This window comes from Odocoileus virginianus, chromosome 31 (genome assembly GCF_023699985.2).
Source record: "Odocoileus virginianus isolate 20LAN1187 ecotype Illinois chromosome 31, Ovbor_1.2, whole genome shotgun sequence".
Lineage (NCBI taxonomy): Eukaryota > Metazoa > Chordata > Mammalia > Artiodactyla > Cervidae > Odocoileus > Odocoileus virginianus.
In genome coordinates, this window is record NC_069704.1 from 41,390,879 (window position 1) to 41,404,230 (window position 13,352).

General features: G+C 51.8%; 1 protein-coding gene across 2 annotated transcripts in view; it reads left to right on the plus strand.

The window, feature by feature from the left end:
- Positions 1-13,352, plus strand: part of GFRA2 (GDNF family receptor alpha 2) — a 106,008-nt gene that overhangs the window by 32,003 nt on the left and 60,653 nt on the right. For both annotated transcript variants that reach the window (XM_070459710.1, XM_070459711.1), the window contains one exon: positions 6,274-6,628. In XM_070459710.1, the coding sequence (XP_070315811.1) occupies positions 6,274-6,628 (355 nt within the window). The remainder of the gene's footprint in view (positions 1-6,273; positions 6,629-13,352) is intronic.

Below are 13,352 nucleotides of genomic sequence, written 5' to 3' on the forward strand. Positions count from 1 at the left end.
ACCCCCTTAGCAAAAGCTTTCACTCTTCACGCTCCAAGTGGAAGCCTTGAGGCTATAATTACATCGCATTTACTCGGGAACTTGCTGAGGGGAGCGGCGGGTGCACCTGGGAACCAGAGAGCGGCCGAGGGCCTGGTTTAGCTGCTGTTCATTTGCAGCTGTCATCCTGCTCCCACTGGGGGCCCTCACACCCTCCCTTCCTTCACCTCAGGCCCCGGGCTGCTTGGCTGTTTGCTTCCACCAGCCAGCGTCCTGACAGGTGCGCTGGAGGAGAAAGAACGCCTGGCTGGCCCGGGAGGGCCCTCCCATGGAGGCGGTGCCCCCAGAACAGGCTTTGTGCAGACCAGCATCCTTGGGTCCTTGCCTGGCCCGGGCAGAGTGGCTTGGCAGCTGCTGAGGGAACTGCTTGGAAGGCCACATGTCCCCCCTCCACCGCCCCTGCCGCCCCCCCCCTCCACCGCCCCTGCCGCCCCAACTCCATGGCTGAAAACCCTTGCCCAGCTACATGTCCCTCCTCCACCGCCCCTGCCGCCCCAACTCCATGGCTGAAAACCCTTGCCCGGCCACATGTCCCCCCTCCACCGCCCCTGCCGCCCCAACTCCATGGCTGAAAACCCTTGCCCGGCCACATGTCCCCCCTCCACCGCCCCTGCCGCCCCAACTCCATGGCTGAAAACCCTTGCCCGGCCACGTGTCCCCCCTCCACCGCCCCTGCCGCCCCAACTCCATGGCTGAAAACCCTTGCCCGGCTCCCCAGCATCATCTGGCGGGCCCTCTTCCACCCTCCATCTCCAGGCGTGCTGCGTTGCTGTGGATTCTTGCCAGCCTCTGATCTTGCTGTTTGTTCCTTCTGCCGGCACCGCCTTTCCACTCTTTCTGCCTCCTCTGCCTCATCCCGTAGGTTGCAGCAGAGCGATCCCTGCTTCTGGGACCTTCTGGTCCAGACACGATGATTTTCTCTTGGCTGCTATGGCAGCGCCATGAACTCCCTGACACATGAGCATCACCTTGACCTTGACCCCAGCCATGGGTCTGGGGAGGTGTCTGGCACTTGATGGATCCTTAATGATTTGTTAATTGCAACCTAGAGGGGTGGGGTGGGGTGGGAGGTGGGAGGGAGGTTCGAGAGGGAGAGGACATAGGTGTATCTGTGGCTGATTCATATTGAGGTACTGCAGGAACCAACACGATACTGTAAAGCAATTATGCTTCAATTAAAAAATAAATAAATTATAAAAAAGGTTTGTTAATTGAATGGGTAGGAAAACGAACCTTGATTCCCTCTCTGCCCTAATTCCCCTTTTACTTTTACAAGAAGGGGAGAGGCATGTTTTTTTCCCTGCCTTCATCAGGCTGCTGTTGGTTAGGCAGGGTGTTGGGAGTGAGGTCTGTCTTTGAAGATTGCCTCCTGGCTTTCACTTCTGAGCACTACTGGGCTGGGCCCCACATTGATGCTTTTTTAAAAAAGGTTTTTTGATGTGGATCAATTTTAAAATCGTGGGGCAAGGTTTGGCCATGAGGCATGTGGGATCTTGGCTGCACCGGGGATCAAACCTGCCCCTTTTGCGTTGGAAGATGAAGTCTTGAGCACTGGACTTCCAGGGAAGCCCCCTACATTGATGTTTGGATGTGGTCCTGTACTGACTGATAGCCTGGTCCTGTGTCATTTTTGGCTTCCTTAATGTTATTAGCCAATGTGTTTTGAACATTTATTATGAACGAGTGAAAGGAAAGAAAGTGTTAGCCACTCAATCATGTCCGACTCTGTGTGATCCCATGGCTCCTCTGTCTTTGGGATTCTCCAGGCAAGAATACTGGAGTGAGTTGCCATTCCCTTCTCTAGGGTATCTTCCCTACCCAAGGATCAAACCTGGGTCTCCTGCATTGCAGGCAGCTTCTTTACCAACTGAGGGAAGCTCATTATGATCTATAGATACTGTTCTAAATACACTTATTCTTTCACCCACCACATAGGGATTCAGCCTTCACTATGTACCAGACACTGGCAACCATGGATACACCGTGAGTGCAATTGACACATCGCCTGCTTTCACAGAGCTTGCATTTTGTAGAAAAATACAAATGATTAAATAAGTGTATACTGTGGCAGACGGTGATGAGTGCTCTGCGGAAGAGATCAGGGTAGGGGGTAAGGGAGGGACTTGTCAGTATGTACAGGATGGTCAGGAAGGACTCACAGAGAAGGTCACCTTTGAGCAGAGACCTGAAAGGGGTGAGGAAAGGAACGGTGTGGTCATGGGGTGGGGAGAGCATTCTAGGCAGAAAGCAGCAAGTGTAAGGCTCTGAGGTCAGGTCATGAGTGGCATGTCCCAGGAAGAGCAAGGAGGCGAGTATGGTTGGAAGGGAGTAAGTGCAGGGGAAGTGAGTATGAAGTGAGGTCATATATGGCAGCCCTGGCTAACAGAACTATGTGTGTGTCACATGTGCCATTCAAATTTCTTTCTTTAAAAAAGTTTTATTGGAGTATAGTATAGTTAACAACTTGTAAGAGTTCAGCAGAGTGAATGAATTATATGCATACATGTATCCATTCCTTTTTAGTGACTCATTTCCCATATAAACCGTAACAGAGTACTGAGTAGAGTTCCCTGTGCTGCAAGGTAAGTCCTATTAGTTACATATTTTATATACGGTTACATATAGTAGTGTGTATAAGGCAATCCCAGTCTCCCAATTTATCCCTCCCCCACCAATTCTGAAATTTCTCCCAGCTGCGTTAAAAACTTAAAAAGAAGCAAGTGAAATTAATGATATTTTTGTTTAACACACTATATCCCAAATATTATTGCTTCAACATATAATCAAGGAAAATGGGATTTGAAATGAAATGCTTTATTATTTTTTCTTATGATGATTTCAAAATCTGGTGTGCACATCTCACTTCGGGCTAGCTTCACTTCCTGTTCAGTGACCATGTTCAGGAGCCCCCACCATATTGGACAGCGTGGATGGAGAGGCCTGTGAATGAGATGGGGATGCCACTGGAAGCTTTGGGGCCCGGGAGCATTATCTCTGCCTTGGGTTGTAGAAGGTTTGCTCCAGCTGTGATGAGAGAAGACCTGTGGGGGTGGGAGGGGGTGGGGGTGAAGGGACAGAGCAGGGAGCCTGGAAAGGAGGCCCTTACCAGTATGCATTGGCAATAGTTAGGACCAAGGTGGTGGTGGTGAGGGTGACTGGATTCTGGTGTAATCTACCAGGTCTTTCTGATGTGGATGAGGGAGGAGTTTAGGAAGGGCAAAGATTTTTGGCCTGAGCTAGTGGAAACCTGGGCTTGTTCTTTAGAGGGTTGAGGAAGACGGGGTGGGGGCACCCCTGGGGGAGCACGTGGAGTGTGGCTTGCGATGCGGGCATCAGCCTTCCAGGTGCAGCTGATGGGCAGGCAGCTGGACCTCTTGAGTCTGGGGCTCAGAGTGCAGGTCTCTGACCTGGCTGGAGGTATAAATTTGGGAGTTGACAGTGTACTGATGGTGTTTAGGGCTGAGCATGAGCGGAAGGCCCAGGGGAGTGGGTGCCTATAGAGAAGAGGGGCCTGAGCCCTGGTGGAGAAGGTGGAAGCCGTGAAGCAGGCCTGGAGGGAGAGCTCACGGAGGCAGCGTGAAGGCGGTGAGGAGAGGGGCTGGAGGGGCCACCCGCTGTGTCCAGTGGGCCGGCGGGCAGAGCGGGAGGAAAGCCTGGGGTCTCTGATTGCTGCCTAGTGATCCAGGAGACGATGGGAGTGGAGAAGGCGACCACTGGTACAGGTGACTTGTTTGAGGGGTTTCGTTTAAAGAGGAGGAGAAAGATAGGTGAAGTGAAGTGAAGTGAAAGTTGTGTTCAACTCTTTGCGATCCTGTGGATAGTCCATGGAGTTCTCCTGGCCAGAATACTGGAGTGGGTTGCCATTCCCTTCTCCAGGGGATTTTCCCGACCCGGGGATCAAACCCGGATCTCCTGCATCGCAGGCAGATTCTTTACCAACTGAGCCACCAGGGAAACCCCTTTAGTAGGGGGTATGTGGTCACAAGTTCTTTTTTTCCCTTAAAGATGTTCAGTGTATTAGCTGATGGAGAAGATGTAGTAACAGGGCAAAATTATCACGAGAGAGAGAGAGAGAAATGAGCTGATTCATACTCACAGCAGCGTGGTGAGGTAGGTACTGTTTTCCAGATGAGGAGATGGAGTAGAGGAAGGCTGGTCACTTGCTCAAGGCCACCCAGTGATGAGTATGAGGACCAGGGATCAATGCAGATGCGTCAGTGTTAGAATGTCCAGTCTTAACTACTCTGTTGGTTTCCCAGCTAGATGTGTGAGGTCTTTGGGAGGGTCCTCATCTCACACTTCCATGTCCAGCCCAACACCTCACAGGGAGAGAGGGCTGTGCAGAGGTGGGACTTGATAGATCTTTAATGATCAAGGACCTGGGCTGGAAGTGCCATGGGAGCGTGGGCGTGGCGTCCCCGTAGTCCTTCCTGTCCTTGTGGGGTGGGGCATCGAGCAGACAGAAATACGGAAAAGCATTTGTTGGGTGACTGAGGAATGAATGAAAGCTACGGCGGTCCATCCTAAGCCGGGGCTGTCTGCAGTGTGCTGCGGTGCTGGCCGGATCTGGGCTTCTGCTCAGGTTTGCGTGTACTTGAAGATTCCGTTCAGTCTCACTAGCGTGCCATGGGGGGCAAGGGGCGCGTGCAGACTGTTTCTCGGCTCCGTGTGTCATCAGAATGCACAAGAGATGCTCTGTTGGTGGTGATGGTGGGTCCTCTGCTGTGTGTTCCCCTGAGAGCAGCTGGGCCTTGGGGGTGGGGTGGACACCAGGAGGAGCCTGACAGTTTCCGGGATTACAGCTTTGTGCCCGGGGTGTTTTGCTCTGCAGACGGGCACAAAGCTCAAAGCCACGGCTCGAACGCCGAGGTCCCGGCCCTCAGCACATCTGCACTTTGCTTGACGAGGGCTCCGCCCGCTGGAGTCCAAGGCTGGCTTCAGCCTTCTCCTCACACGGCCGAGCTCCCAGTCCAGCACTTCCAGTGCTCTGGGCACAAACTGGGCACAGTGGCACCCCATGCCATGGGGCCTTTTGGAATGTGTGGACACAGTTTCCGTGGTCGCCGTGCTGGGGATGAGGATGGTGGCAGTAGTTCTGTTTGTACCCTGGCTACAGAAGATCACAGTGGGAACTTCCTACGGGCTGGCAGTGCCCCCGATCGGAAGCCCTGCTCACGTGTGTGGCTGCTGGGTGCCCAGGGACCCGGGGACCCGTCTTGCATCAGCTGCTACCCTGTTATGTGCTCTTGAGCCAGTCCCTTTGTTTCCCCGTTTCCCACTTTTATGGACAGAGCCATGAACACCTAGTTGCTTGCTTTTTCGTCTTGTGATAGGATTTTTTTTTTAATTAAAGTATAGTTGATTCACAATATTGTGTTAGTTTCAGGTGTATAGCAAAGTGATTCAGTTATGTACATATATATTTTTTGAATTATTTTCCACTATAGGTTATTACGAAGTGTTGAATATAGTTCCCTGTGCTATACAGTAAATCCTTGTTGCTTATCTGTTTTAAGTATAGTAGTTTGTATCTGTTAATCCTATACTCCTAATTTATCTCCCTGTCCCTTTTCCCCTCTGGTAACCATAAATTTGTCTAGTATATTTCTGTCTTGTATATACATTCATTTGTATTATTTTTTAGATTCCACATATAAGTGATATCATATAATATTTGTCTTTGTCTGACTTATATCACTTAGTATGATAATCTCTAGGCTCATCATGTTGCTGCAAATGGCATAATTTCTTTCTTTTTTATGACTGAGCAGTATTCCATTGTGTGTATACATCACATCTTACTTACCCATTCATTCTGCCTGTGGACACTTAGGCTGTTTCCATGCCTTGGTTATTGTAAATAGTGCTGCTTTGAACATTGGGGTGCATATATCTTTTTGAATTAGATATAACCTTTTCTAGTTATATGCCAAGGAGTGGGATTGCTGGATCATATGGTGGCCCTAATTTTAGCTTTTTCCAGGAAACTTCATACTGTTATTGAAATAAATTTTAAATAAGGCTTTGGATTAACAGTTGTCATCCTAAAAGCACACCATACGTACAGCTTGCTCTGTGGACCCACATGTTAACTCATTTGATCTTAATCACAGCCTTAGGCGGGAGGGCTGCTAAATAATCTCCATCTAACAGATGAGGAAGCCAAAGCAGAGAGCACAGTGACCCTGGGGGCTGTCCCCACCGTGGGCTGACTGCCCCCTTCCTTCCCTCCAGGGACAGGGGCAGACCCGGCGGTCAGCACCAAGAGCAACCACTGCCTGGATGCCGCCAAGGCCTGCAACCTGAACGACAACTGCAAGAAGCTGCGCTCCTCCTACATCTCCATCTGCAACCGTGAGATCTCACCCAGCGAGCGTTGCAACCGCCGCAAGTGCCACAAGGCCCTGCGCCAGTTCTTTGACCGCGTACCCAGCGAGTACACCTACCGCATGCTCTTCTGCTCCTGCCAGGACCAGGCGTGCGCTGAGCGCCGCCGCCAGACCATCCTGCCCAGCTGCTCCTACGAGGACAAGGAGAAGCCCAACTGCCTGGACCTCCGCAGCCTGTGCCGGACAGACCACCTGTGCAGGTAGGGGCTGCTGCAGCTCCGCGGGGAGCCGGTAGGGGGCGCTCGCCGGCTCTGTGTTCCGGTGTCTGCTGGGCTACCATCGTGAGCCGAACAACGAGGGTGACTGGGATGTGTGCAAAGTGCATTGTCATCCATCCATCCACCCATTCATTCATTCATCCATTCATCTGTGCATTCCTTTATTCAGTACAGATTTATTGTGCTGTGTGCCCAGCTTCATGCTAAGCCCTGTGGGGTAACCAAGATGAACAGCTGTAGGAGCTCCTAACTTAAAATCAGAGACCCTGGAACCTGGAGTAAGAGAGGAGCTTCAGTGACTTTAAGTCCACCTTTCCTCCTTTAAGGAAGCCCCAGCCCTTAGCCCATTATCCCAGTGAGGTCCTCTGACCATCAGGGAAGGGCTCTTGCACATCTCAGAGGCAGCTCCTTCACACTGAGAGCTGAGCTCAGCAAATGTTGGATGGATTGTGGGGCATCTGATGGCCCTGGGTCTGAGTCCTGACTTTTCCACTCACTAGCTGTGTGACTTGGAGCCTGTTTTTCAAATGTCCTAGTCTCCATTCCTTTCGGAGAAGGCAATGGCACCCCACTCCAGTACTCTTGCCTGGAAAATCCCATGGACGGAGGAGCCTGGTAGGCTGCGGTCCATGGGGTCGCGAAGAGTCGGACACGACTGATGTGACTTAGCAGCAGCAGCAGTCTCCATTCCTTTACCCGTGAAATGGGAATAAAACACCCACATCACAGCATTATTGTGAAGATTAGATGACATGTGTGTTAAAGCTTAGCACAGAGTTTGGCATAAAGTAATTGCTTAATGAGTATCTAATTATTTGGAAGGTTTGTTTTGTTAAAGCAAGTTGAAATGTGTGTCCATAATTCTCCTGTTTTTCCTGTTTGTTATTAACATATTTATTGAGACTCTGTGGCATCCCGTGAGTGGTTCTAAAGCATGGGCAAGCAGAGGTGAACACAGTGCTCTTTGAGTAGCACCCAGTCCAGAAGGGAGACAGAGGAGGGGAGCAGGGATCCTGATGCAGTGGGCTGAGAGCTGTGGGCTCCTGGAGCAAGTGTGTAGGGGAGAGCCCGGTCTCAGCCTCGGGGTACAGAGGACAGGACCTTGACCTGAACCTTGGAACATGAGAATGAGGAAGCCAGGGAGAGAGTCCGGCATGCAGATACAAGGAATGCATGATGAGTCCACTTCTGTGGAGGGCAGCTGTTAAAGGGATGTATGGATGAAACATCTTTTTCAGAGTATATCTTGTGTTACTTGTATGTGGGAAAAGCATATGTAAAGGCTGGAGGGTAGGAGAACGCCTGGGGTTATGGGTCCCTATGGGTGGTGGGTGCACGTGGAGCTGGGTCCTGGGGAGGGGAGGTCAGAGGTGTGGCTGCTGGGGAGATAGCAACTGCAGTTAAGCGGAGCCTGCTTATTGCGTCCCAGACAGCAGTCTTATATACAGTTTATCTCATTAGTTCTTGCAACAAGGCTATGAGGTAGGTGCTGTTATCATCCTTATCTGCCAAATGATCAAATAGAGGAAGTAACTTGCCCACGGTTGCACAGCTCCCTTGTTTCAGAGCTGGATCCTACCTCCATTGCTTTCCTCCAGAGTAGCACCCTGGTCTGGCCTAAGACAGGGGCTGCAGGCGTGGAGAGAAGTATGTCAGTTCAAATCCCGGTATCAGTATCAGTGTGTAAGTGTAGGAGTGTATCAGTATTAGAAGTGTATCAGTGTATGAGTGATAAGTAGTCTTGACGGGCCTGGGGACTGGTGGAAAGTTCCCTGGAGGCAGTGCCGTTTCTGTTTTGTTTACTCCACACTTGGGGTGGCTCGGATGGCAAAGAATACACCTGCAATGCGGGAGACCTGGGTTCGATCCCTGGGTGGGGAAGATCCCCTGGAGAAGGGAAAGGCTACCCACTCCAGTATTCTTGCCTGGAGAATTCCATGGCAGAAGAACCTGGTGGGCTACAGTCCATGGAGTCGCAAAGAGCTGGACATGACTGAACTGCTTTCCTTTCCACTTTCACTTTACCCCACACTTGGTCCTGCACATGGAGCCTGGCTCATGGCGAGCACGCTGTGAGCATCAGTTGGATGACTCCGTGAGTGGTGGCCGCCATGTTTCCTTGTTCGGTAACTATGGGGCCATGGAGCCATTGGACGGGCGTGTTGAATGTGCAGCGTGTGAGGTTCAGAGGATGGAGTATTGCCACCCCCATGATGTCTTGGGGGCATCTGAATCTGTGGTCCTGGAGCTCAATGAAGAAGCTGGGGTGGAGGAGTGGGACTGGGGTTGTTGAGGGCCTGGGAGAACAGGGCTGCAGAGGGAAGGGAGCTCCGAGCCTGTGTGGCTGAAGGGGAGGCACTGCCTTGGTTTGGAAAATGAGCTGGAGTTTGGAGAAGGACTGATTCCTGTGGGGCTGGAAAAGCCTGAAAAAGGTGGGCTTTTCTCTTTTGCTTACTTAAAGAAACATACCTTATTGCCTACAAAAACAATTGGGATGGGCTTCCCTGATAGCCCAGTTGATAGAGAATCTGTCTGCAATGCAGGAGACCCTGGTTCGATTCCTAGGTTGGGAAGATCCACTGGAAAAGGGATAGGCTACCCACTCCAGCATTCTTGGGCTTCCCTTGGGGCTCAGCTGGTAAAGAATCCGCCTGCAATGCAGGAGACCTGGGTTTTATCCCTGGGTTGGGATGAGCCCCTGGAGAAGGGAAAGGTACCCACTCCAGTATTCTGGCCTGCAGAATTCCACGGACTATATATAGTCCATGGGGTCATAAAGAGTCAGACACAACTGAGTGACTTTGACTTTCAAAAATGAAACTATGAACACAGCAAGAGGATGATCAGAAGTAGAAAACTCGGGCCCAGAAAAGGAAGTTGGGCACCAAGGCAGCACATGTGTGCTCTAGGGTGGGGGTGGTGCTGGGCTGGGACTCAGCTTACTGAGAGCTGAGAAAAAGTCAAGACTTGATGGGGACGTCACTCCCAAAATGTGATGGGAGGAACCTACTGATTATTGAGTGGAGACATGATTCTCCTTGTCCTAAATGCTACACTGACCTTGTCGGGCTGCATGACACATGGTGTATGTGGGGTGACAGGATGGATGAGGGACTGGAGGAGCTAGAGGCCAAGCCTGAGTCCAGGATCAGTGACCAAAAGCTGGGGCATTGGGAGTAAGGCCAAGTGCACCAGGGTCGGGGCAGCAGGCCTGGCATCAAGCCTCAGGTGGACCTCTCCCTGGGGTCCTGAGCAGAGCAAACTTGGGAACACTGGCAGCCCCTCTCACTAGTGGTGTTTTAAGGGAGGAAAAGACTCTGATGTTGGGAAAGATTGAAGGCAGAAGGAGAAGAGGGCAGCAGAGGGTGAGATGATTGGACGACAACACTGACTTAATGGAGATGAGTTTGAGCAAACTCTGGGAGATAGTGAAGGACAGAGGAGCCTGGTGGGCTACAGTCCACGGGGCCGCAAGGAGCTGGACCACGACTGAGTGACTAAGCACGCACCCGCAAGCGGGAGGACGAGGGGGTGAAGGCAGAGCCGTGTGTAGGGTGAGCCTGGCAGGGTCTGGGGACCGGTACAGTGCGCCCACGTATCCTTGGGGAGCTCTGCCTGTGACTCAGTGTGGCAGGTGGGTGGGCGAGGTTGCCATGGTGACCCTGCAGCCGGGAAACCTACCTTCTGTGCCTACCCTACCCCTGGTCTCCTGAGAAGTCCTGGATGGCTGTTTCATTGCCTGTGCCCTGGGTATTTCGTCACTGATCAACAAGTATGCTCCCCATTCTCCCAGGACACTTCCTAGTCTTTGGGTCTCAGTCCATCCCACGGCTTTCCTGTCTGCCTTCTCCTCCTGTGATTCCACTTGAGGTCATGTTTCCGGAGAGGTGAGCTCTTGGTAAAAGAGGAAGTGACCAGAGATGCCTCATTAAGGTAGACGAGGTGGAAGGGCGGGTTTGAAGGAGGGGAGCTGACTTCTTTCCATGCTCTCTCAGGCTTGGCTTACTGATGCCTGGACCCTGCCTCTGTGGTCCTGTGAGCCCAGGAAGTGAGGAATGCCTGGCGAGGGGCCCCTGGAGACCAGGCAGTTCTCCCCTGTGCCCTCCCTTCCCTCCTGGCCTTGGCGTCCTCCAGGTTTCTGCCCAACAGTTGGGCACCACAGGTGGACGTCTTGACTGTAAAAGAGGGAGAGCTCAGTGCTATTGTGTTTGGAGCAGGAACTGGGGACCCTCAAGTCTTCCTCTCCTGCACACTTTAATGGATGGAACTGGCCTTGATGGGGGCCATGGGAGGGCCTCCCTGGGCTGACTCTGGGAGTGTGGCTGTTGTGGGCATCTCCTGGAACATGCCCCACACTCTAGGGCTCTAGTGCCCAGCTTGCACTTCACTGGACCTGTCACCCCCCTTCACCCTTCAGCTCTGGGACTTGGCCCAGCTCTGCCCAGGCTTTTCTTTGAGTGAATCTTGGCCCAGGACTTCTATGGGGGCTTTTCCCTGAGTGAATCTTGGCCCAGGATGTCCATGGGGGGCAGCTCTACAAGACTCCCTTCACCTGGCACGACATTAAAGCAAGTCCACTGATGTGCTGTGCGCCGCCCCGGCAGCAGGCCTCGTACATCCCGTGTGATATTTAACAGGCTCCGCTGTGCTGTCTTATGAATGTCACTAAGAACTAAACAGAAGGGTTTGAAAATGCTTTGGTTAAACAAGGGTATTTTCCTGCTGGGGCCCCGGGGTGTTGGAAGCATTTCTGGATCCTCCTCCTGCTCTTTGGACCAGGATCAGCTTGGGGTCAGAGGGGGGGAGCCTCTGAGACTGGAAGCTTCCTGCTTGAGCCATGGGTCCAACTCATCTTGAAGTTGCGCCCCGGGAACCCTGCCTTCTGCCTCCATCTGGTTCGTGTCTCATGGGCATTTAGTGCTGTGGACTTAGGACCAGGAGAGGCTTTTCCTTTCAAAGGCTTCTGATGTGGAGTCTGGAAAGCCTGGAGAATCTCCTGGAATGGTTCCACAGAATTTGGCTAATTTCTGTCACCCCAGCCCTTCAGTGGGCCCTGACCTACTTCCTTTTTAGAGCATAATCTTTTGGTTTCTACTTTCTCAGTTTACACTCATTGCAAGGATGGTCCAGACTCTGTGTATGTGTGTGTGTAGGGTGTGGTTGTGGGGCTGTGGGAAGGATGATTGTGATGGTGTTGCCTTGTAAACTGTGTGCTGGTAGGTCTTGCTTGGAGAGGCCCCTAGAATGCCCTGTTCTTCTTGGTCTGCCAAGAGGATATGGATATAAATAGCTCAGGGCTGGCCCTGTGCCATATCTCCGGCTGTAATTTAACTCCTGGGTGCTGAGGATGTGTATAAATAGTTTTCAGCCTGGGGCTACCCTAGCTGCCTGGGCTCCTTTGTGCAGTGGATAGTGTTCTTGTCCGAGAGGGTTGCTGGGAAGGCGGGGGGGGGGGGGGTCCCCTGTTTCAGCTGTCTGCAGGGAGTGGGGAGGTGCCCCTTCAACAAGACCCTCGCCCCCTTGAGGTGTGTCTGGTATCTGTAAGCAGTGTGGGTGGACAGGTCTGGGTTTGAGTCTTGGCTCTCTGAGGCTGTCCCTGAGCTTCTTTTGGACTCTACAGAATCTGGTGGCTGATGTTTTCAGCAGGTTAGCTTAAAATGGTTATTTTCATAGGTGGTTGGGGGGCTTCTGAGACTTTCCTTCTGTAAAAGGAGGGGATCTTGACTATCTTGAAATCATATGTTAAGTTTTATGTATATTTTCTGGAGAGAAACTTGTTGCTTTCATTAGATTCTTAAAGGATTCCTTGACCTCCCCCAAATTAAGAACCTCTTCCATCTCCAGATGGCCAACTTGGATTGGCTGCCTAGAGGATTGTGAATCTAGCAAAGGGAGCTGTGATTGATTAGTGATGCCTGCCACTGACATGGAAGGGGCAGAGTCGTGGACGGGGCAGATCTGCTAGAACTCAGCTAGTCATTCCTGGGACCACTTGTTAACCAGTAGCAGGAGGAATGGGGATCCTGGGGTCATTCCTTTATTCATTTTCTAAACAATTTTTTAAAATTTACCTATTTATTTTTGGCTGAGCTGGGTCTTCTTTGCTGCACACTAGCTCTAATTGCAGTGAACAGACTACTCTCCATTGTGGTGGGCAGGCTTCTCGTTGTGGCGGCTTCTCTTGTTGAGCACAGGCTCCGGGCACATGGGCTTCAGTAATTGTGGCACACAGACTCAGTTGCCCCACGGCATGTGGGGTCTTAGTTCCCTGACCAGGGATGGAACGTGTGTACCCTGCATTGGCTGGCTGATTCCTAACCACTGGACCACAGGTAAGTCCTTCCTTTATTCATTTGACAACTGTTTGTTGATCATCCACTCTGGGCCAGGCTTCACGTTGGGCTTGGAGAGTTAATGAAGTAGGTAGAGGCCGCTGACAGTCCAGTGGCAGGACACAGGTGATTGATTGCCTCTGCAATGGGAATAGAGCCACACAGTGAACTGGATGGTAGCATTTCCACTCAGGTGCTCTTGAAATCCCAGTTCTGCTCTGCTCCCTACCAAGCCATCCTGGGGTTACTCTGGTGGCCCAGAGAGCAGCTGTTTCTTGGGGTAGATGAGCCACAGATGGATGAACCTTGTTCAGAGGTCCGTCTGGCCTTGGAGCAGAGCTGTGCCCAGGAGTGCCATGGGCTAAAGAGGTCAC